The 26,449-nt window shown below is 41.8% G+C and overlaps 1 protein-coding gene across 1 annotated transcript in view; it reads right to left on the bottom strand.

The window, feature by feature from the left end:
- The window catches only part of plekhg5b (pleckstrin homology domain containing, family G (with RhoGef domain) member 5b), a 91,231-nt gene extending 66,974 nt beyond the window's left edge, over positions 1-24,257 (bottom strand). The window contains exon 1 of the mRNA XM_078255787.1: positions 23,545-24,257. Within this exon, the coding sequence (XP_078111913.1) occupies positions 23,545-23,626 (82 nt within the window). The 5' untranslated portion in view covers positions 23,627-24,257. The remainder of the gene's footprint in view (positions 1-23,544) is intronic.
- Between the last annotated feature and the right edge of the window lie 2,192 nt (positions 24,258-26,449).

The raw sequence follows: 26,449 nt of genomic DNA, 5'->3' as shown, positions 1-26,449 counted from the left end.
CTGCCTAATGAGAAAAACAGAGAATGCACGTGCAGGAAGGAGAAAGTAAGAACAAGAGAGGGGGGTGCGGCTATGGACAGACGGTAAAAGTGCTTGTTGCAAAAAGTCTCCCGTTTCTGGGCATGACAGGGCTTTGTAGCAAAACCCTTTCCAGCTGGCTCAGATAACCTGTTCGCTGTAATGTCCCCTGTCCCTATTTTCGCCAAGCCACAAATGATATATCATTACAACATCATCAGTAATAGAGAAGGGCTGCCGCGAGAAAATGAAGTCACTTAGCGGCTGAACTTTAAGGCCAACTGCAAACAATAATTTCTCACCGTGAAAGAAATGGTGAAAGAGCCGAGGGCTTTCTCTGGGCCTCTGGCCGGCGCATGGAAACAAGTCACCTTGAGTCATCCACTTGGCTACAGCTACACTCACAGGTCAAGGGTTCTCACAGGGAAGAGGGAAAAACACTGTAATTGGTGCATACCACAGAGCCCAAGGCTTCCCCACTGGGAAGGGAAGGGTCAACTTGTCTGCAGTGGATTTGCTCAATGGGAGTCAAGAGTAGTCCCATGTCTCAAATCGCGCACTTGTATTTACACTTGCTATTTGGAGTGCATAGTTCACACTGACGTATGGCATAAGTATAAGCATACAAGTATGGCAAAATGCAGTGCACTACAAGTACCCGGATGCTGCACTCAAAACGTTGTGATACTACATCAAGGTTATACTAAAACAAGTACCAGGGACTTTACTTCATTATGGAAAACCAAAAAAGGCGATTAGAGTCGAGGCGAGTCGAGCAGGTACCATGTAATGGAAAAACGCCATAAGGTGTAACAGACTCATTGCCTTTACTGTATGCGGACCAATCATGTAATCAGCTCTAAGAACAGTTAAGGAATCATCAAAGATTATAGTTGTCTAGACATTTCACTAAGAGCCCAAAACGTCAACCAGCTAGTGGCGCTAAAGGAAAGGTCAGGAGGATTCATCATCCGGGAACCACAAAGTCTGTACAGACTTAAGATACGCCACAGAATTGAAGAAGTGAAGGCTTTGGCTTGCTGGTGGTGCTAGAAAAATTCAGGAAATCACCAAAGTCAGTCGGATTCATCCTCTGTGGACAATGAATGTCTGTACCAAATTTCAGGCCAATCCTTTAAATAGTTGTTGAGATATTTTAGTCTCCAAAGTGGTGGACTGACACCAGCACGGCTAAAAAGCCTTTTTGAACACCATTCAACAATTCCACCGAGGCAGAGCGCATTATGTCAAACTTTCAACAGCTTCCGGGAAAAGAAAGTCTCTCCCGTGTCTGTGCTGTGCTGGGAACAGGCCGAGGCTGTGGCTAGCGGGCCTCGAGCTAACAGCTCCCCCGGGGTTTACAAGCAGCAGGCTGCACAAGGAGCCTCCAGCTTTTATGGAGTGTTTCCCAAAGAGGAAGAACTTCTTCTTTACCACAGTGAGACCTCACTGGTTACTTACATTCAGAGGCTGGACGGGAACAAAAAAATGCTAACGTCGCTCTGCATCTGCTAAATGTGTCAATAAGCAGCTGTTTGCTAACAAGTTAGCTTTATTCACTTAAAATGTGATAACATGTCAATGTTGTATGTACAGCTTGTTTCCTCTGCACCCAAGAGGCCACAAAATAAAGCGCAAAAACTCAACTTGAAGACTGGCATTCTGACAACTAAAATGTATCAGGTAGATTACATTTGCTATTTAGCTAAATTACTTTTATTTGTATTAATACACAAATCTGCGCATTTTACCAATTTGGAAATAGATTCAAAAGAACCAGTTATCAGGACCCAACCTCAACTAGGGCTGTGACTTTTAATTCAATATTCAAACTATTGTAACATAGAAAAAACGTTTATGAAATATAAAAAATCTAAATGCAGTTTATAAGCACAACAGGCCATGCCTTGTGTTCCAGTTGGGGGGGGGCGTTCAGTCACAACCACTGTCACCACGTTCTGAACGATTAATGCCAGTAAGCATTCGGGATTTGACACTAGATGGAAGAAATTGTGGATTTGTGAAACGCAACTTCCATACAATAACATGACAGCAAATCTGACAAGTCATCTTTAAAGCTATAGCGCGTAGTTTCTGTCCCCCCATGAGGAATTCAAAGTAATGACAACATAATTGTCGGCGCATCCACATAATGCAAGCCTTCCATAATCGCGCACGTGCCCCCCACACCCCTCCACCACACAGTTGCTAGTAGCCAAGGAGGACACTGAGGATCAAAAAAACATGGACTCTTCAGAATAGGTAATTATCTTCACTTGAGTATCTACGCGCAGAAGTCGCCAGACGACACAATCTTCCGAACACAGCCATACTGAGACATACAGAGAGTGTGGCAGTGATCCTTTAGGATTGTTTTTAGCAGTGGGGGCAGCTATACTAATAATTATGAATGTTATAGGAATCAACAGTGGTTAATATAGTTACTAAGTGAACTAAAAGCAGCAGCTATAACTTATTAGCTGTAGCTGTTACCAATGTTACAAGTAGGCTGCAGACATGGAGCGTTGAAAATATCACGAGGTGGTTAAATGCACATAGCCTACAGAGCATAGAAACGGAGATTCACTTCACAATAACCTCCTACACTATATTATAAAAGGTAACTTTAACATAGAAACACTCAGAGCACACATACAGTGTGATATAAACCGGCGTTATCAAATATGAACGGCGATGATTAGCTAAATAGACTAACGAGTGTGCCGTGGAGCAAGGAAAATAAGGCTTTCATGACAACTCCTGCCATAACTTCGATCTAAATAGTTAAACTATACAGATAATATATTTGTCCTGCATGGTGTCACACAACAAACTCCACATGGACAATACTCACGTTTTCCTCACGAACGCACAAACCAGACAGAATGAAGAAAAGGAATAAATAAAAAGTCTGCTGCCTCTCTACAGACATCAAAGCGCAGTGCCGCTCACTCAACCGACGTCAGACTGCAGTATCGCCGTCCACCTGCGGGGGGCGTGGACAGGCTTTCCAACAGGCAGGATCATTTAAAAGGCAACCGCGACTACATTGCGCGTCTGCCCTATTTCTGATACCATGGCGGCAGAAATTTTGCTGTGGCGGGCCGCCATTTTCAAATAACATCATAGAGGAAACACTGAGTTTTGTGGAGCCGAGTGTATTAATTAGTATTGCATCAACTCATTTGCAATGGCTTAATGTAACGGATGTTCATTAATATAAACAAGTTATGCACTAAAGCTTTACGCTTGCCATGTCAAATAAGCAGTGGAGGCAACACGAAGGAACATGGCTGCATGGGTTACGTTATGGGTTACTCGTCCTTCATTCGGACTTGATTTAAATAAACTCTCACTGAGCCATAACCTCAAATCCACTGCATGTCCCGCTGTCCTAAACGCAAGCCTTTCCTTAGACTCTCAGCCCTTGCTTCACTATTAGACCCTCACATATATTGTTAAGTCATTGCATTATCTGCTTATCTTATCTCCTACTTGCTCATATCTTGCTGACTCTCCCTCTTTCTCTCTCTCTCGCTCTCTCTCCCTGATGAACTGGAATTCCAACTCAGCAGTGCTGATTAAGCCAAAAGCAAACACAAGCGCGTGCGCGCGCACACACACACACACACACTCTATACAGGAACACACGTGACAGCAGACAATGAGCTTGCACACTAAAGAGACAGTGGAGCATCCCATCTACGCAGCTCTCTGCTGGCTTGCTTGCTTGCTCGCCACAGAGAGACACCGCCTGGGGCAAAGACCCATTAGACACTCATAAATAAGCCAGAGCAGCGAGCCAAGTTCCAAATGAATCACTCCAACATGCAAGATGTACCAAGTATTCCAACTTGTCAATCTCCACTTCCTCATTTTGTAACCATAATGCAATTAGGAGTGGGATTTTAAAGTGGAAATGAGTCAGGGTTCTTGTTCTTGCATTGGCTTTGCTGTCAAAACCTCCCATGTGTGCTAGTTACAACAGGGATGTGAAAGCATTCTAGCACTGAGACAATTTGTCTATTGATCACATAGATCGATCAGAAAACGAACCAACAACAATTCTCAAGTCATTTATCAAGCAAAAAAACAGGTGGCCTTCAGCTTCTCACGTGATGATTTGTGTTTTATTATTATTTATTATATTATTTTATTATCGTTTACCTTGTGTGTTACCTTGTCTCACAACACCAAATTAGCATTGATAACGTGTATGCATGGCCATCAAATACATATTGCAGACCCGTTTGCAGGTCTCTGATTAGTTAGCTGGAATCAGGCATACATGACTTGCTAGAATAATAAATCAACTTCTTCTAATATTCATACTCATCCAAATAAAAATGAAGGGCTGACTAGTTAGATGGAACCATTAAAAGTGTCAGCCGGGGAAAGAGTTTCAACACACCCACTGAGCTCAATTAGCTCGCCAGCTACAACTAACCAAATCTGCAAGCAACACTCGTGATTTCAGCCGACAAATATCGACTGTCGCTGACTAACGATGAGAGGCCTGCTGTTGTCTGAAGTCAAGGAACAATTGTTTCAAATATTACTTTGATTTCTGAGTGGTAAATTAGTAGGGTTGGGTAACAGTTACACTATTAACAAGTAACAACAAAATAAATGTTGAGTTGGCATGCTAACTAAACCAGCTTCAAACTTTAGCAGTTCTTTTGCAGAAAAATGACCATATTTTGGGGGCATTTTAAAAGTAGCCTACATTTATGGTAGCTAGCTAACAGTAGACTACCGAGAAAGTGTGATATTTTTACGTCCGTTTCGGAGCGACAGAGGGAAGATATTTCAGTCGACACATTTAAGTGGAACCGAAATTTGCGTTCTAATCTGGTCCGATTCCTACCAGAACTGTGGAACCGGGTTTCGGTACCCAACCCTATAAATCAGTTGCCGCCATCATTGTAAACTGCATGCATCCAGTGGACTAGCTTAGTGAGCGATGGATTGCACCTGTACGTTTGGATGAAGGCTAAAGAGCTGCACCCTTTTGATCCGAGATGCAATCCAATATCAAAACTACCGTAGAGTTCAACCAAGTCTATTATCTCGTCATACTCTTCATCTCCCCTCACACCTCCGCTTCCCTCTGAGCCTCGCCAGAACGCCATATTTAGGTGGGGAAAGGCTGAGGCAAACGCGTTGCTTTTATGCGGAATGTTAAGAATGCTTCACTCTGCCTTCTATTTGGTGAAATCCTACGTCCACGGTGAGATCTCATCATGGCACATGAAGAGAGAGGGTGAACTTATTCTGTTGTTTGCTCAGGCTTCAACTCCTCTCCTTGTTTATACATCGTACCTTCGCCCACTCCCTCCCTCTACATACTAGAAACTAGAGCCCGACCAATATATTGGCGGGCCGATATTACTGAGAAGCTCTTTTTATTTGACTACATCTCTTTACATAAATATTTTTTTTCTACTTAAAAACTGAAAAGCTGATCGCAGTTACGTCTCAGTTAAACTTCTCATCTCCAATCCTATCTGTATTTGTGAGAAGTGGCGCAGTCCTGAGTTGAAAGATGGCCTACTTTACGGCTTTATTATCGAGTTAATAGGCGTGTGTGTTGACCGCTGTCCATTTCCTATGAAATGCAAAAAAAATTTGACTACTTTATTTATTTTTTAAAAAGGGCGTGCGTCTGTGAGCACCCACGGAGGAAAACATAAATCGGCGCCTATGATAGAGGAAGACTGACAGCTCTAATATACATATTATAATTTATTTACAAGACTGTCAAAGGGAGACGGGTGTCTCTCTGCCCTGTCAGACGCTGCTCTCCCTCTCCTCTGCCTGCTCCGTGGCCGGTGTGTGAATGACAGCCCGGTCAGCGAGCTTGTTACGTTACGCCCGCAATCTCTTGTGGAGCATTATAACTTTGAAAACCCACAGGTTCCAGTTAATCTTATAATGGATATGTGTGTTGTGTTATTTAAACAAACGATCGGGGGAACTAAACGGCTCTTGTCCGCGAGTCTCCTGATAGAGCTCCAGCCAGCTCAGAGCGGGTCTGTGAAGGTGGACAGGCCGACCGGCAAGCCAGCGACACCGGCAGGCACCGGCCGGCTGTCACGTCAGACTGTGGAGCTTCTGTAATCCGACACAGTCGTACCAAATTGGCAATTAGCCATCACTTTTCGTAAAACGGCCCATATTTGAGCTCTACATAGTTGATTTCTCGCATTAAAAAAATCTCAGATGTGAATTTTGTGATGAAATAGCAGACGACCAATGGGCACATGGGCACATGAACAATGGGCACAACCCTAATCTTAAGTTTGTATTTTTATACATTTTATTTATCAGAACTTTCATATATTTTGATGTTCCTCTGTTCTGTTGTGACAATAAAACTAAAAAGTTTATTTTTAAACTGCATTATCATATTATTTTAGTGAGGACTCAAATAACTACAAATAACTAATGTTAGGGAAATCTTTTTTTGTTACGCGTTTCTGGATTTAAAAAAATAAAATAAAATATATATAGGCAGATATATCGGATTTTTAATCACCAAATATTTGTATCGATATCGGCCGTAAAAATCCTTTATTGGTCGGGCTCTACCAGACACATCCTCGCCAGGAGATCACTGTGAAAAGACTCCTGGGAGACGCTCACAGATGGCAGGCAGGCGGGATGGCATACGGCCTCTGAAATCTGGCAAAGGTATCAGCACATGTTGAGGTAGCCGACAGACAGACGGACACAATACATAAATATGGAATGAGCAGACAGGAAGGTCAGAAGGGAAGAAAGGCAGGTCGGAATGCAGAGTTTTGTTAATAGATGGACCGATCAATAGGCCTGAGCAAGAAGGGAGGGAGCAAATACTTCCGTGTAACTTCCGAAAATTTCCTTGATGTGTAAAAAATGTTCCATGCACAAGCCATTGTTAAATAAGTTCAAAATGAAGATTAATGTATGAAATATACTACAAGCCCTCTATCACATAACCTTTGTCTCTACAAAGATTATGTAACTGTATATTAAAAGGTCCAATGTGTAGGAATTTCTCCCATCTAGCGTTGAGATCATATATCACGCCAGACAGTTCAAAGTACGTATTAACGTATTACAGATACGGTAGCCTTCACGCTTCAAAAAGCCGGTCTTTTTTCAATATCCTTTTTCTTTTTCTGGGCCAAGAAGACTCCTGTTCCTGAAATTTGGATTTTTAATACATGTGGTCCTCTATTAGCCTGACAAGCCAGACCCACATCAAGATGTTGACCCTGGCTGCAAATTACATTTGCTGCCGCTAGGATGCGTCTAGATTTCTAGGCTAGTCCTCCATGTTTCCTTCTTCAAACTTGCCGGGGCCGGGAAGCGACGATACCCATCAGCAGCATTAGCAGCACCTGTGAGTTTATCATGCGACAGCGAAAACGCGAAAGGCGGAGCAGTACGTCCTGTATGTCCCTTACCGGCTAACATATTTCAAGATGGCGCATGAATATGGAGGGTCTACTCCAGTTCATGCGAATGCAAATGTTAAATTTCAAGCCAAAAAAGAATACTTGGAATTGATGGTGGTGGTAAATATTCATATTTGTGAACGGGCAACACAGATTTTTGATAATGAACAACTAAACACGTTACACACTGGGCTTTTAAAAAGAAAATATAGATATGAAGATATAGACATCATTATTATTGTTATACTGTAGTATGTTATAGTAGAGTGTCTAGTTCTAAAGATTATTTTGATGGAATTTAAAACGTTTTAATTAAGTGTGAAAAAATTAATAATAATCGATTAGACTAAATTCAGGGAAATTAGAGCTTCTCATCTGACTCTAGGAGAGACAGCAGGGCCGCCAGGCACAGATGTAGACAGCAGGTAATATGCTCAGCTTTGTGTCAACACTGAAGAAAGTCTTACTTACAAAATGTTTATGACAGAAGAAATAAACGCTTTGTGGAATTTTTTTGTTATGTGTCACACGAAAACCTACAGTATTTGTATCTAACAAATCAAACTTGGTGAATACTGACACCTGAAAAGGCTGTTGTTAAATAAAAAAATAACCCAGACCTTTAAGAGTGATTTATGCTTCTGCGTTAAATCTACGCCGTGGGTATGTACGTAGGTACGTGGAGACACGGACCCTACGCCGTAGCCCGACGTGCACCTCTCGAAAAATTTAACTACACGTCGCGCCGATGCGCGCCACTCTGCCGTGGCTTGGCAGCGTTGCATTTCCCCCCCATCAAATCACACTTAACTCCTGAACCCCCGCAGTAGTCCTCTCCAGGTGAATGAGTCTGGGCCCAGTGAGCAGACGTTAAAACACGAGCAGGTTGCAGCTGTTTCTAATGTTGAGGGTTCAGTGGCAGCGGGGGCACGACACAGCCCTCCTGCTTAATGTTGTTTTACCGCCATGGTGGTTAAATCACACACATGTGCATCACACACTCTCCTACCCCCTCCCTGCATCTGTCTCCCTCCCCCCACCACATCTGAGCGAACCCAAGGTCCCCATGTAGAAAAATGAAAAACCACAGAACAACAAGTGTAAACTGTTCCAGAGGCGTGGCGGCGCAGTCGAAAATGTTCAATTCATAAGATGGAGGAGCTCAAATAATATGATTAATTCTGCAGACTCATTTTGGAATTATTCAAGTGTCAAGGAAAGAAAATACAGCTTTCTCACGTCTCTCCATGCATATCTGGCGTTTGGGGCACCACCTAAGCCGAATGAATGTAAAATCAATGTGAGCATCAAAACTAACTCAAGGACTTTTCTGTAATCCCCAGTGGACTTCTTTAACAAGTTTTGTCTTTAAGCTTTTTGAGTGGTATTTATTTATTATCTGCTCCAGCATTTCCCAATGATTCAGGCACAGCTATGGTAATAATAATGGTCCAAAAGGATGTGAAATTGCATTTTTTAAATTGAAAAATGTAACATTTTCTTGATGGGGGACCTCTAAACCCCCGGGCAAATATTTGCACCTAGGTTTTCCACAAACCTAGGAAATACACTGCTATCTACATGACTTTTAGCTACATTAAGGTAGAACTCAATCCCCTGTCACCATATTTAAGAGGGGTCATGCGGGGATTACTGCATATCTTGAATTTCATAGGGCATTAATGCCAGATAGTACAGTAATTGGTCTCAAGTACGTGCTGATTATTATATAAGAGTGTGGCCTTTTGTGTCAGACCATTCTTTTTATGGGCTTTATTGGTGCTAACTTCCAAGAAAAACAGGAGCATGTTCTGCTGTTACTGGCACCCGTGGCTAAGTATGACCTAAGGAATGCCAGTGTGTGCTTGTATACAGGGGATATTTTGGACTGGCCAAATTAGGTAGCGCCAAACAACCTCATTTTGTTCATGAGGGACAATTCAACAAAAGCTTTCCTCGTGTGCTTTTAAGAGCAGTCAGCTAAAAAAAGAATCCCAACAAACAGTCGACATGCAGCCTCCTGCTTTAATTCAACATCTTCACAAGAACAAAGCAAAGCAGCATGCAATATGCAGAAATAAAGTTGTTGGTGGGCCCTTATGGTAGTAAACAATAACATCACTAAAGCATGTTCTCATTATCAGTATTAATACAGTATGCAGTGTTTCCCACAGAATTAGATTCCATTTGCGGTGGTAGCTGACCCAGGGGTGGTGAGTCCACGCGCGGAAAGCAGTGCAGAATTCTTAGATTAATTGTACTGCTAATCTTTTTTGGCAACTTTGTATGACACCTTAAATAGACAATCCGCCCACAGTCCCATCCTCAAGGCTATAAGGGTGCAGGGTCAGTTACAGCACACTATGTGCCTCTCGGGGGGAGAGAGAGAGAGAGAGGGAGAGAGAGAGAGAGAGAGAGAGAGAGAGAGAGAGAGAGAGAGAGAGAGAGAGAGAGAGAATACGGCACATATTTTTTGTTATACATACATACACATACATATTGATACAAATATATCAATGTATGGTAAACAGTGGTATGTAAAATCATCATGGTATTGATATTTGGTGAGGTCGACCGGCCTAAATGATGTGGTAGAATAAGAAATCAACTTCTTCTCATATTCATACTTATCCAAATAAAAATAGTGTAATATGTATTGCCAGTGAAATGACCTGGGGCTTCAACTAACAATTATTTGAATTATCAAATAATCCTTTTATTTGATTAGTTTATAAAGGCGTCCACGTTATTCCTAGCCCCAAGATACCTGGTGTGAATTATTGTAAATATATGATGTGGGACAGTGGGAACACACCTTAATTGGGATAATGTGATCACACCTACATCACTGCCTACAACCAAGGGATGGGAGGACGGCCTGAATTGACTGGGAAAAGAAGTTGACTCTTATAATAAAATATAAACAAGAGAAATGAGTTTTGGGGCCGATTCTGAGGACTGATTCTTGGGACGGAATCTATCGTGTTGGAGAAAGGAAAAGTATCTTTCAGCTGAGGAGCTCCAAGGCTGTGTGCTCCAACAGAGTTGTCAAATGTTTTCAGTAGAAGCTCAGGGCTTAATTACAGAGATGGTGAAAAGATAAGGATCAAAGCCTCACTGTTCCCTCTGTGGCATTCCTCTTTTCGGTCTCTGCCAAACAGGTCTGCCTCAGCAGACACCTTCCTTAAGCTGACCAGAAAGTAGCCGGATTTCCAAGCGGCTGGCTGGCAGAGAGGAGAGGATGAAGGACATTCCTCCATGGCCCGGTGTTATCACTTCCCCTTCACTAATGGCATAAATCGGGCGGCACAGCGGAAAGCAAGTGCCCCTGTGCCACGTCAAAAAAAGCCCTGAGCGGAGACAGGGAGGCATTTCAGTTCAGCTATGCACTTCTTCAGTGGTAAATATTTCATCTGTGGCGCTGGTCTCATCCGCTCTTTCCCTCTCGTCTCTCTCATGTAAGGCTGTCTTCATGCCAAGTCACTGAGTGCTTTCCACGGACGAACAGAGCAATGGAAAATGAAAAAAAACCTTTCCATGATGGTGCTTAAATCCTTAGCTCCGAAGTGCAAGTCAACCAGATCATCTGCTCGCAGAAAAGTTACATATAACAATGTGAAGTAATGTCTGATCCATGTTGAATGTTACACATCATGTTAGATGAATAAGGATGAGACTTAGTGGAGCAGGTCTGAACTACACACAAGGTTTTGGTTTCTTTTTACATAGTAGGTGCTTTCCGACCAGATAGTACTTGTACTTTTTAGAGGAAAAGTACACTTCTAAGCAGTTCTAAGAACTACTCTCCCCCCAAATCCTTTTTTACCATTTGCATTCCCACTGGCCAAGTGGCCATAGGGACTGGTAGGAGGGGTAAGGGAGTGACGCAAGCATGGCAACGGTCTTTATAGCATCGTCACTAGACCTTAGCGCCACATACAACAACAACAACAAAGCAGCATTCCGTCCATTCTTGTAGTAATTCACGTAATGTTTTGCTCAACACAGACGGCTTTATTATACTTGGAACAGACCCCGCCTCTGCCTGCTGCGCTGTGGACGTATGTATGTGTGTGTGTGTGTGTGTGTGTGTGTGTGTGTGTTACGGCCGGCGAGCCGCAGAACACGCTTGTGGTGTTTAACTCGGAAAATACAGTTAACCACAGGTTCCCGTTAATCTTATGATGGACATGTGTTGTGATATTTAAACAAACGAACCTTAAACGGCGAAATAAAAGCCTCTTATTTACGAGAGCGGTCTGAGACATCTCCAGCTTACCGCGAGGTGTCTGAGCAAGACTGGCCGAGCGACGAGCTAGAGGCCGGGGCAGGCGCTTGCTGGCTGTCGCCTCACTTCATCGAGCTTCTCAACGCCGAAAACTTTGAAGCAAATTGTCAATTCGGCATCAATTTACGCAAGACTGCCTAGAGTTGAAATCTAAACAGTTAATTTCTCGCCTAAAACGTTGTCAGAAGTGAATTTAATGATAAATAAGATGGTGAAAATTGTTAAAAATGTCCCGTTGTTGGTTGTTGCTCTGTCTGCAAGTTCCGAGTTGACAGTGGGCGTTACTTATAAGTTCGACCAATCAAGTACACCTAGGAAAAGGGAAAAGACCCTGCTCTGAAGTAGGAGCTAAAAAAGTACGCTACAGCGGCCAGAGGAACTTAAAAATCCCCAAATTTTTCTTGTCAGAACACGACGAAAAAAGTGTTCTAGGAACGTTTAGTTCTAAGAACTGCAAAAATCCCTCCAGTCGGAAAGCCCATTATGCTGAATAATGGAATAACATTGAGAGATTTGCAACAGGATATCAAAAAGGTAAAATTTTTGATATCTGCCTTTTGCAGAGGCACGGTCGCTGCACCCGGGGGCTAAACACCGCCCAAGACGATTGTGATTGGTTTAAAGAAATGCCAATAAACCATAGGACGTTTTTCTCCCATCCCGGACCGTTGTGTGGACTAGACAGACCTTCCTCCGCACCGCTGTGGAGGAAGGACTGGCAATGCCAGACTAATCCTGAGGTGAGCATGAATTTCTGTACCAAATGTCATGCCAATCCATCCAATCTAACAGTTAACCCATTTCACTAAAAGCCAAAAATGCCAACCACGTGGTGGCGCTAGAGGAAAAGTCAGGTGATCACCAAACGTTAGTAGGCTTTGTCCTCTGGGAACCATGAAAATCCAATTTACAAAATGTACAAAATGTAATGACAATTCACCTAATAGCTTTTTCAGTCTGGACCAAAGTCGTGGTTGAGTCAAAAAACTATTTATCTACTAATCTCAATGTCCAGTTTCACGCAGTACCATAGATCCAAACACCATTCAGTTCTACTTACAAGCGAGGAGAAATAACTGCATATAATGAGTACTTTAAATATATAGTATGTTATGCTCTGAAGGGAGAAACACTATTTTTTAATAATAGAAAAAAATTAAATGTGGAGATTCCAGCCTGACAGAGCTTTGATGGTCAGTAGGCTGATCTAAAGAGTTAGCACACAATTCTACATCAATGGAACTATCCTACTTGTTTATTCAGAAAAAAAAAAACTGCCATGTACATTTTAATATATTTTATTTACCTGTAGTTTTTGCTATTTCAATTTTAACCAACGGCAAATAATAAAAAATAGGATGGACAAACGCAAACCAACTGCCCGGCCTCCTGTTTCATGGCGCACACACACACACACACATACACATACACACCCCTTAGTGATCCTCCCAGTACCCCCAGCTTACCACACAGATCATGGATGGCGTCCAGCGATGAGGACCAGGAGTAGCGCTCTATTCCCACTTCAGTGAGAGAGGGTGGCAGGGCCTCCAGCTCATACAGTCCACGCTTCTTCCAGTACAGGAACATTATGAGTTCTTCAACCAGCTATATGGCAATTAATATATAATCTAACTATTCAACTCATAACCCTAAAATTGCACTCATACAAAGTGTCTAACCAGCCCTTGAAACCCCACACAAAACATGACAATCGGAATTTCTGCAGACAGTTAATACACCCTTTCTCACCAACCATCTTTAGAATATCAAACCTGCCAGACCAACTCAACTTTAAACTCCACCAACTGCCAATGTCTTCACGTTCACCCTCCACCTGCACAATGACCTCATCCAGCTGTAAGCCACAAAACACTTTGCTTTGAACCTTCTGTCCAAGTCTGATTCCATTTCAAGGCCGGTCCACGTGAGCAAACTGGCTCACCTCAAGTCCAATCCGTTACATCTCCAGGGGAACATATTATTGATTCTAAACCTGGGATAAGCTTCACCGCTGCCATCGAGGTTTTAACAGGCACGTTTTAAAAGTAGGCAACAGGTGACAGAACAGGCCGCACTTCTTTTCTAATACGTCTCTCCACATCAGCGTCAAATGCCTCTTCCGATTGATTGTGTCGATTTTTAAGTTCCCCACTAATCGTCCACTGAAAGTCACGCACCAAATGCTGCCTTCTTCTAATCCATTTAAGAGAGCTATTCCTGACTAAATTACAGACGACCCACTGCTAAAAAGGTGTTGGAAACTTATCTCCACCAGCAAGTGTTATGTCCTCTGCCTGCTGCCTTCCCTGAGCCTCGACTTTATCCATGGCAAAGTTTCTCAAACTGTACAAAACTTGAGTGCGAGGCAAGCTGCCCATGTTAAAGCCCTGTGTAGGATCTCCTGGCGATAGGGGGGCTTTCTGCCCACTCCATCAGACAAGTGTTGTATTCATGCAGAGGTGAGTTGCATGCTGGGACGGGCACTCTGGGTGACACAAAGATCTCTTTTAAAACCTCCTCCTACATCCAGAGACTTGCTTTATGTTTTGCGCAAACCGTAAGAGGCTGACATTTTTCTGCATTAATTAGTGCCCGCGCCCTTTATGTCTCCGGACAGATTTATTCCTTTTTATGAATGTGCCAGCTCTGTGATGACTGAGCTCAGCTATTTCTGCGGAGGTACAATGCACACATTGGCCTCTCGGAGATGAGAAACACCAAATGACCGTCATAAGATTCTTATCTGAGACAAAGCGCTTCCACTTCTCTAATATCTGAAAATGAGTTCAAACATGCAGTTAGATATCTCAAGTTGAGGCATAATATTTTCCCCAGGGTTGCTTAAAGGATGACGCACTGCTATTATGCGTCTAAAATAGGAGAAAGAAATACTGTGAGAATATGCGGCACCGGCCGGGGGAAGGGAGGGACGTTGTCACACACAGCGACCCACATGTCCAATTTTGGGATAAGAAATTAGAGGGTAGGATGGGAGCCGGTTTGCTGCTCAGCTCTGGGCTTTGCAGACATATGGTAATAATCTGAAGCAGCTTTGAGCACGCGGCTTCCCTTTTAATGAAGAGAGCAGTCATGCAGCATGAGAACTGGGCTGCAAATACGAGGGCCAATTTCCACCTAGTGCAGAAACAGAGGCTTCGCTTTCATCATCTTCCATCAGATCACCTTTTAATGAAAAAAGAAAGGCCAGAAAGTACCTGCCTCTATTATGGCACTGACATTCAAATGCACTTTGAGCTGATCTCAGACTAAATATATTTAGCTTATAAAAACAAAGAAATCTTATTACATTCATTTAGGAATGGACTCTTTACAATGAAAACACCAACTCGTATCTGGCAGCTGTGTGCTGGCCCAGGGTGCACTGTCTGACATGGTCTAGGTCCAGTCTTCCATTAGAGAGCCAAAAGGTATAATAATCACAAACAGGGCTGCACAATATATCGTTTTTTTTATCGTCATCGCGATATCAACTGCCGCAATAAACACATCGCAAAAGGATGCGACATATCGCGATTAGAGATTTTTTTTTTTGTTAAAAGAAAATATCAGCAGAAAACTACACTTTAAAATGTCTCTTTTTTTAAATGGTGGCTTTTATATTCAATTCAATGTTCAATTTGGTCAATAAAAGAATGTTGGAAATGATTTCCTTTCACTTGTTTTAAATCTAACAAGCAATTTGTTTTATTTTAGCAGAATACTGAAAGCTGCAGAACTGAGTACACTTTAAGATCTGTTTATTCAACGTGACATCATGACTTCGCGTAAAAATACACGCCCACTTTCTTAAGCCAAGTGGCGTGTTATCTGTACGCATTTTGAGCTACACGCTACAAAGCGAGTATGCGTCTTGATAACACGCCAATAATGGCATACGAATTGGCGTGTCATACATACGCCACTTCATGAGATCAGTCTGGTTTATTTATCGCAAGTAATATCGTTATCGCCATATTCAACAACGTTATCGCAGATTGCATATTTTCCTCATATCGTGCAGCCCTAATCACAACCAGGATGTAGGTGAAGCTACTTTTACCACCACCAACAAACTACATGTATTCCAAAGTTCTGAATACCTGTCAAGCTATAGCGCGCAACTATTTTGTATTAATGAACGTCCGTTACATTCAAGCCATTGCCCAATGAGTCGATACAAAAGTTAATTAAGACTATCAGCTCCACACATCTCTGTATTTGTCAATATGTTAAGAACAATCTCCGAAGGCTCCAAAAACACTGGATGCTACATTTCCCATAATGCAACTGATAATTTAATCAGACCCTGCCTGCCTCCTAAACAAACACCCTCATCTTTCAAACCCCCAACACTGCCAGGGTATAACGCAGGCCTCCTGAGATGACATCACTATGACATCACCAGGGTTATTTATTTTAACTTTTGAAAGCGCCACCAGAACCACAGAAGACATAAGGAAATAGTGCTTCTCATGAAGACCAAACTGAACGCCATGTGTAAAATGACTAGGCGTTCCAAATAATGTGCAATCCAACCTGTTATGAGACCTTCTTATCCCCCTTACAACAACAACAACAAAGATAACTTAGATCATTAGATCAGATAACAGTGTCAAGTTATTCCAAATGTGGCATCCAGCAGCTGAGGACAAACATCATCTCTATACCAGAACCATAGCATGCATCTCTACAGTACAATCCTGAACACAGGCCCTTAACCTGCTTTCTACTGACATTGGGTAATGGCTCACTAAGAAGCATACGTATTCACTGGGGCTTGTCTTCTAGTGCTATAAAGATGATGGGAGGAGCAGCTCAGTATTATTATCCTACAGAAAAGCTCCAGGACATTTAGGGAACAGTTTGACATTTTGGGAAATACAGATATTCACGGATTAGGAGTTTGATGAGAAGATTGATACCACTCTCATTTCTGTCCGTTAAACCTCCATTGTGTAATTTTTTGAGTTGATTCTTAGCAAAAACTCCTTTGTTCTTTCACAAATATGTGCTCATTAATGCGTAATTACATCCACCAACTAATCAAAGTATTCTCGTAAGCGTAGAATCTGCCATTCAGAATCGTTCAGAATACATACGAGCGAGTCGCTCGAATGGCGGCCGCCATGTTGCGCCTCCATCTTTCAAATTCATTAGCCAAAAAGGTACATACCTCCGCCTTTCGCGCTTTTACACTCAGTGGCACCGTGACGAATGGCAGCCCGGAGATTACTCGCGACTGTCGGCAGATTTGAAAGCCTGTTGAAGATGGAGGATCACGCCTATTCCCGAGGACATGTAACGGAGTTGCTAAGGAAGCGAAAAAGAGAATTAAAAAACGACAACGCGACAGGCAAAGCAACAAGACCAAAGTTAATATTGGAGTGGCTAGAACAGCTCGTATAAACGATAGAGATACTAAGAGCTAATTTTGGGTTCGGGCACCGTAGGAGTTAGAACGCGCACGGAATGGGAAGGGCTAGAAAGTAATATTCAGTTGGTTGTCATATACAAGTTCACTGCAAGATGGGAGAAATTCTTACACAATGTAGCTTTAAATATGAAGCTACAGCCAGGAGATGGTTAGCTTAGCTTAGCATAAAGACTGGAAGTGACGGAAGCGTCGGCAGTAGTATGAAACTTGTCATCTAACTCTTGGCAAGAAGGTGGATGAACATATTTCCCAAACTGTCAAAAAGGATCATTTAATATAGCATAGGTTTGACAGTAAACACACCTAAAATATTTGAAAGAAAAACTGGAGTTCTTTATCACAAATGTTTTTTTTCCTGCACTGAGCATTCACCATAACAAAATAAAAAGTTGGCTAAACTACCTGTAATTTGTTTTGGTGCGAGACAGAAATAACCAAGTGCGGCGAGCTTGAATGAACTGGCTTCTCAACAGAATCACACTCACTAAAGTATTAATGGTGTGTTGAGAAACGAGCGGGTGTTAGCGGGTGCAGCACGACAAGACTGTAAATGAGCCTGTCGAAGTGTGTGCGCCGCGGGGGGAGAAAAGTGTGAGAGCCAGAGTGTTGACAGAGGGAGTGCAGTTGAAGGCTTGTGCGTGCCCGTGTGGAGGAGGTTTGGGGTTATATTTAGCAAGGTGGCCCATCAAACAGGCCGAGGTTAACTCTTCACCGGCAAAGCGAAGACGAGGAGTGGTTTAAGACTTCTCTTCCAGTCTCCGGGTTAGCTCAGTTGGTAGAGCAGGTGCACATATGTATAGAGGTTCACTCCTTGACGCAGCCACCGCAGGTTCGATTCCGACCTGCGGCCCTTTGCTGCATGTCATTCCCCTTCTCTCTCCCCTTTCATGTCTTCATCTGTCCTGTGGAATTAAAGGCCTAAAAAATGCCCAAAAATATGATCTTGAAAAAACTTCTTCCAGCCAGACTGTCTGTGTCTCTATCTCAGATGCAGAGAGTAATGAGTACAGCCTGTGCCTGGTCATTTATTCATCAGCATAATAACTGCCAAATTGCTGCTAACAAGACTAAGAGTCTGCAGCCGTGCAGACACAGTGGTGCTTGGAGCTTAATGATAACGTCAGCATGCTAACATGCTCATGATGACAATGCCAACATCTTTAGCAAGTATAGTGGAGAGCCGAAACGATTAATTGATCGACAGAAGATTAAAAAAAGAATTGTCTATGTTCAAAAGTTGTTTTTAGTCGTGTAACAGAAAACTGAGATTGGACAGATAGTCTAGCTAGCTGTCTGGATTTACCCTGCAGAGATCTGAGGAGCAGTTAACCATAGTCCTCAGAAATCCACCGGAGTTTAGAATGCCAACACAAAGAAAGAGGAAGGTGGCGGAAATCCGGCCGAAATGAAAGACATCCGGCGTAATATGCGGCGGCACCTGAACAATCCCAGGAAAGGTTGATAAAGACTAATCTGCATCTAATTTGATCATATTTTGTTCATTTAAGTCACATTTCAAACGAAAATGCCAAATAACTATTCAACTTGCTCAAGCTGCTCCAATGTGACGAGTGTTGCACTATTGGTCGAACAAAACACGACATTTAAAGAGGTCACGTTGGGCTTTTGGAAATTCTGAAAAATTGTGATTTTATTTCTTTCTTTACACCTGAAAATAATCTACAGATTAATCCATAATGAAAACAACAAATTGCCGCCAAGGTATAATTTTTAATACCTATAGCGGATGTAATGTTTTTTTAGTCAACCATCTTTATGGGTGTTATCATGTTAACATTTGCTAATTAGCACTAAACACAACGTTAAGATGAGGCCAACGTGATTTGCAGTAGTTTTACAGGTAATTGGTAATAAATTAAAAGTATTGGACAAGTTAAACATTTTGACCAGATGACGGAGATCGATACGTTAGAGGTTAGAGGATCACCAAAGTTATTACAGTTTATCATGAGGGGGACATGAATGTCTGTATCAAATTCCATGATAATCCCTCCAAAAGTTATTTCAGTCTGGACCAAAGTGGTGGACCGACCAACTCTGTAATCAGCTTAACGGCATGCCACAATCAGCAAGATTTAATACATCTAAATCCAAGATGGGATTGGTTACCTAAATATAAAATACAACCTCAAAAATGGTGGGTTTTTACCATATTATCAACAGATTATATTCCACTATTTTCTTCTAATGATAACATTAACACTGCTACATCAACCATCGGAAACTTGCTGCAAGAAGAGGGTGTGCAGGACCACCCCCCCAGCGAGTGAATTACTATGAGGCATCATGTAATTTAACTGTCCATCCTTAAACCAGCAGGGACCAACAACCCCTCTTCAACTTGTTGATATGAATAATCCCATAATTGAAACAATCTGGATGAAATTGCAGTGGGGGCTGCCGTTGAGAAGCCAATAACAGAGTGAACAGGAATCAAAAACACTTATTTCCTTAAAAGTACAGTTATTGTCATGTGGAGGGTTGCAATACGCATAAACAGCCATTTAGCCAGGGTGGAGGTTACGAGTGTGGAAGGACACATTCAGAGATAAACTTTTGCCGTTAATGTTTCTCAAGTTAAAGAAGGCGCATGTGACCTTAACATAGCCCCTCTAATTATCTGCTGCACAGTATGACGAGGAGCAGCAGCAACACTGGGGGGGGGGGACAAACAATGGGTTTTATTGGATCATATTGGTTAAACCTTAGACCAAATGTAAAGATAACACTGACCAATGACCATGTTTACACGCCTGTACAAGGTTGATTCTGTATGCACATTAAATGAAAATGCAAAGCAGAGCCCAAAAGTTTGTTCTCAGTCTGATGATGCAGATCAGCAGAATAGGAAGAGGACAAAGAATAATAATAATAAAAAATAAAAAAAAGACAGTATGCCATCTGAAATTTGAACCCAAAAAACATGTCTACTGTTGTGAAGCAATGTCCCACAAAACAGGGAATAACAGCTATACAAAGTGCTGCGAATGAGGGTAATAAGAGCCGAAAAGTCAGGAGTATTAGAACAGTCTCAGCTTCTGTTTACTATCAGCCATTTCCAAGTGTCCTGGCAGCCCTTTGTAAGAGAGAAAGGGATGATCGGAAAAGATACGTGGGGGGAAGCTGGCCTCCAGCTGTGAGCATGTTTATAATGACTTCATCTGTGACTAAAAACTGCAAAATAAATCTCAAAAAAGGCAAGCTGACGTCTTATATTCTATTTCTAAAGAAGCTGTTTTCTGTTTACAATTTTAGAGAACAAAAAGGAAAGCAGCAAATCTTCGCATTTGTTAGGCTGGATTTAGTCTCGCATTTTCAGCTCTCTCCACAGCACTGAGGAGTAAAACGTTCAGTACAACTTCCAACCTGGCGCGCACAAATGTGACGTCATGATATCGCAACAAAGAAGGGAGCGGAGCTTGTTTATAGATTTAACTTTTTCCGTATCCGGTCGGCAAAACTCCGAACACATCTTCCTTTTTTAAGAATGACTTCAGTGCCGTTTTTTGTTCTTTTCTCAAAGAAAAGCTTAACTCCAAGTCTTCCAGAGTCGCGGCCAAAGCCGATTCGAAAGACCGCTGTTCGCCAGTAGCAGCAGCCGCCATCTTCTTTTGTTTTCAAGAATTCACCCGAACCATCACAACTCTGCCGTCATTATGTTAAGTCCGCCCACCGACTCTATACACGAAGTGATTGGCCCGGCTAGAGTTTGGCTTTTCCAGCTCGCAAGCTGACGGAAGGGTTGCTAGACTGACCCTGGCTGCAAATTGCATTTGCTGCCGCTACGGTGCGTCTAGATTTCTAGGCTAATAAGAAAGTACATTGAGGACTAAAAGATAACGGACCAGAGGTCAAAACAAAAGTGGCACTAGAACAGCAGCATTCAAATAACAAGGGCTCAATATTATTCTTTTTCCAAATGCATGTAGCTTATGTCTGATGGTTGTGCATTAAAATAAAATAGGGAATTGTTTGTGTCACAAGACCTTTTGCACTCCCTGCTGGAGTGAAATCCACATACAGGAAGCACAGTACAGAAATTAAGAGATGCGAGGAAGGGAAATACTGTCAGACACAAGAAATAGGATCAAAGTCATTGCATCAGTGCTTGATTTGTTTCCCCATTACAGTCTGTAACACATATTACATTCAACCAGAGGGGGAAAAAAACAAGCTGCATTGCAAGGTAGACCAGTATTTACTGGGATGCAACCTGCGGTCTCTAAGCGGTTTTAAAGAGGAAGTTGCTGTGCAAAAGAAATATTAAAATGAGGTGCACGTTGCACATGAAGCTGTGACATTAATTCCTGAGCAGTTGAAAGAGAGAGATAGAGAGAAACTAAAAGGCAGAGCAAAAACTGTGACCCGGAGCGAAATCAGGAAAAGGCAGAAATGCAAAGAGTGGAAAAGAGAAAGGAAATTAGTGTCGGGGAAAAAGTGGAACAATGGAGAGACAGTCTGAAAAAGGAAGTTTGAACTGTAACAAGCCACGAGACAGACAGACACACACACACACACACACACACACACACACACACACACACACACACACACGTCAGGCTTGAGCGTTGCAGCAGGAAGACTAAACACTCCAAATGTTCCCTCAGAGCTCGGCAGCCTTTTCGTAATAAAACCTCCACAATTCTGCTTAAAAAAAAACCCATCCCATTACTACAAGTTCATTTTAGTAACTCTTTTGGAGCTTTCGATCACAAACTCATGTGATCAGACTCTTTTCTCAGATGATGTACCAAAATGAACCTCATCTTTAATGCCAACATGGGCCACAAGTCCTTCAACAACAACAAAATGCGATTGATGAAATTTGAACACTGATAATTCCATGCAAACTCCGTCTGCTGATTTTTTGGCAAACTCTCTTCTAAATGGGCCTTGTGGAGAGACTTTTTTTTTTTTTCCCTTCTCAACTGCCATTTCCAAGGTCAAAAAAAAGAAAAAGAAAAAAAAAACACTTTGAACCTCAGCTGAAAAGCCCAACTGCTAAGTGCTAAGAAGCATCTAATTCCATTCCTGCAGGGAAAACTCCATATGAGGTTCACGTGACATGATCGAAAGCTCCGGAACAGCTACTAAATGGACCTGGTGGTGAGATTGACAACTTGAAAGTGGCATTAACCTGCAAACATACCAATAATGTTCCAACATGAACATATCTGAGCATCAACTGACGAAAATAAAGTGTTGGACTATAAACTTACACTAACCAAACCCCGTTGATGAAATCATTCATTTAAGCCAGACCTTCATGAAGCCTATCTACAGATGTTCTTTTTTATGATGAGCGACACTTTAACATCCTAATAGTTCATCAAAAGAAAGTAAGAGCTGGGGTTTCTAGTCTGTGGTTGTTTTTTTTTCCCGTGGTGGACAGAGACCAGACAAGACATATGGTCCCAGATTAGACCAGTGTGTTTAAGACAGGCTTAAGACTCTGGTGGCCTGGAACATTGAAGGGTTCCAGACTCAACCAATTAAGGCTGCTAAACTTTAACTCCATGCTTACAGTATGGACCCATGAACTGCCCGCAATGCATATACATCACACATGTAAAGACTGCCAGAGAGAGATTGCTGGGTCTGAAGCCAAAACAATAAGTCGAGTAGTCAATTAGACGACTAACAGAATATTAATCTGCACATATTTTGATCAGTCTATAATCGTTTGTCATTTTTTTTAAAGGAGAAATGTCCACAAAAAAAAAACTTTTTTTATTAGTCTAATATTATTGTAAACCCATTCTCTTTAGGTTTTAGGAATAACAAATCACTTAACCATGCCTACTTGGGGAAACAATTGCTAGTTTCAGCCCTAGGAAAGTCTACATATTAAAAAAAATTAACTTTGATGTGAATTATGAGCTGGGAAAGAAAGAGGAGAGCACAGATGGCAGGCCGGGGAGGAAAAACACAATAAATAATGTTGGTTAGAGATTTACAAGAGCTAATAATCTATCATCTGAGTGTACATGCTGCTGAGCCTTCATCATGAGGGGGGACTTCAGATCACTGTGTACTGTCTGACAAAAATACCCCTGCCTCCAGCTGGGATGATTGCTCAGGTCACTCGCCAAATCCAGCTATTAACTTTGATGATGGAAGGTAGGGGGGGGGCGGCATTAAACAAAGATCTGGAGCCTGAAGATCAAAGTCTTCTTTAGGAGAAACTCAATGCGCAGGATGAATTACACAAGGTGTTTTCAGTACAGAACAAAGCGTTCAGGTGACTCATGTTATGATGCTGACCTATGCAACAGCGTGGCATTGATATGGAAAGAGAGATCATATCAGTGAAATGACTTTATGAAATGTGTACTTACTGAGACGTAATCTGAGACCAAGCCAGCTCCTCGGTGGCGATTTGTGCAGAACTGAATTCATGGTCCACTTGTTTGGCACCATCTATGCATGCAGTCCTTCTCGGGAGAGAAAATAAACCCTACACCAACAGCAGCTCCCTCGCAGGTCCGTCTGTCGGTGTGTGTTGCAGGATCAGCGCTAATCACCCAGCGATGTTTAATGAAGCAGTCCTCTCTATGGCATTCTCACTTGCTTCCCATTTCGGCGGTCGCTCTCCTTTAAAAACGCCTCTTCAGCCTGTTGGGATCGGTGGTCGGCGGCGGGCACAAAACTGCAACTCACATCGCGGTGAATGCACGGCAAAAAGTGGCAAAAATGCATCCGCGGAAAAAAATGAACACAGGTTTATCAACCAGCGAGGTACGGCTGCAAGTTGGAGTCCATGCTAAGCTGTAAATAACCTGTTGCTGGCTGCACACATGCGAAAAAGAAAAGCTCCTCGACGTCCAAACGTCTGTTGGTGAAGCTCGGTTGGTGTAGGAATGAGATTACGAGAAGGAAAAACACATTAGTCGTGTCCTTTTTAAAGAAGCAAATCCATGGCTGGACTTCGTGCTATCAACTTTACTCAACCGACTGCTGAAGTTGAACACATTCAGTCCTCCGCGTCGTCTCGCCGCCCTCTCTGGTCAACCGTCGGCTCTCCATTCATTCAGACAACCTGGCTGGTTCGGGGTCCACAAAAGACTCGATGCAGTTTCTCTCACAAGTTGTGCAGTGTATGGCAGCTAGAGGCGCCAGAGACACACTCAACAAGCACACAAACCAGAGTCCATTCAGTTTCTGAGGGATTTTATCCAAAGTACATCCAGATGCCTGTCAACCAAGTTAAATCCAAAAAAAAAAAAAATAGTCAAAAAGAGAGAACATATTATTCAAATTACCATCTTTCTTCAGTGGTGGAAAGTAACTAAGTATATTTACCCGAGAACAATTTCTAACTAGCTAGGCTACTTGTACTTTACTTGAATATTTCCATTTTCTACTAGGCCTACCCTAGGTTATACTAACAACATTACAATTCATTTAATCCACTGCATTCGTTTAATAACTTTAGTTACTTTTCAGATTAATGAAACAAAATATAATTAACAAATACATTAAGATATGTTACATTTACCAGGGCAACATCAATAATTATTATCCAATAAACTTAGCTACATTTCTGAATGACACCGGAGTTTGACGGAGACGACGGCCATTGCTAACAGATTTAGCTGTAGTTAGCTAAATGTAAGCTAATGCTAAAGACATAAAACTGTGAGTTGGTTGAAAACTGTCTCCGGGTAATGTTTAAAGGTTTCTAGCTGATTCATTTAAGACTATAGGAATAAAATAAGTAATGTACATGATGGCTACATGCATGGTATAGACCTTTTTCACGGCAGACATGTTGACATGTCATAGTAGGAAAAGCACAGGTGTATTCTAAAACCATTAATGATGGCTGCATTCCACTTAGGAGAGGCCCTGGTGTTGTGCATGCTGACTCACTAAACAAAATGTCTGCTGTGAAAAAGGTCCATAATGTTGCTTTAAAAAAATATTATTATTATTATTTATTAGTTATAGACCTACCTTTGTATACTTTTGGTTGACCTGTCTGCACTTTATTTTTTATGTTTTCATTTGATTTTAATTCTGTACTGTTTTTGAAAAAAAAATTTGAACAAGCAAAATGTTAGATTAGTGCGTTTGCAAACAGTAGCCTAGCTATGTTTAACTTTTACAAGCAAAACGAATTTAAGGATAACCAATGAGTTTGACAAATGTTACACTATCCAACGCAAGTTTGGCTGGAGTTGCTGGAGTGTAAACTTCCCCAAATAAAGGAAAGGATAAAGTGCCTATCATTATTCTAAACTCTTTTATACTCCCTGGCTCCCATGTTCCAAAACAGATAGATTTCTAATGTAAGCTGTTATCGTGAATAATAATATACAATAATAAGCTAATGATATTCCCCTAGCCTTTGAAAACAACGCTTTAGGTTGCGAACCTGAAAATATGCACTACTAATATTCAATATCAACAGACATTCAGGGCCCTTAGGTCCTACTTTGTTGCCTGATCAGAGAGTCCAACTTGAAGAGAAGCCATGTACCCCAAAATATAGTTTTAAGACAGAAAATCTGATTACCGTGAAACAAAACTGTGGTTGTACACAATGCACAAAAAGTGGGAGAAATGGGGGATTAATAGGCCCCCAGCAGATCATTTTTGTCCCAAGCACCCTCACGGCATTACATTATTATTGTGTAGTTTTAAAAATCAAACCATATGATGAAACGGTCTGCTAAGTCTCAGGAAGTTCTCTACTCCAGTGTATTTTTTTAAACTCAACAGGGGATTTGAGTGGTTATAATGGCACACTGCCTCTGCATTGTTACATTACTCAGCACAATTGTCTTTGTCTTGTTTGTTTGGGTGGGTGGGACGTGACATAAGTGATATGACAGGTGGTTTGAAATTAAAATAGAGCTACACAACCAAGATGACCGTAATACTTTTTGAAAGCTTTAAACATACCACTGATTCTGCCAGGAGCATCATGTTAATAAGGAATATTAATAGCACATGTATGCTGTTTTAGGAAAAACTAAAAATCTGCACAATCGAGAAGCTGGGGAACGCTTGGTATCTTTGCTTGAAAAATCACTTACTTAGTCAAATAATCGACTAATCCTGTTTTTGAACAGTAATGGGGGCTGACAGCTCACGCTCTATTTGATTTATATACATGCTTTCTCTTTCCAACTTTGATGCCAGGTAACCACAGGTAAGTTTGACATACTACTAACTACAGAATGCCAGGAGCATCAAATAGATCCAAAGGTTAAAGGAACTACATCTATAACTACAACG

The sequence above is a fragment of the Sander vitreus genome, chromosome 7 (genome assembly GCF_031162955.1).
Source record: "Sander vitreus isolate 19-12246 chromosome 7, sanVit1, whole genome shotgun sequence".
NCBI lineage: Eukaryota > Metazoa > Chordata > Actinopteri > Perciformes > Percidae > Sander > Sander vitreus.
This window is presented reverse-complemented; position numbering and strand designations above follow the sequence as displayed.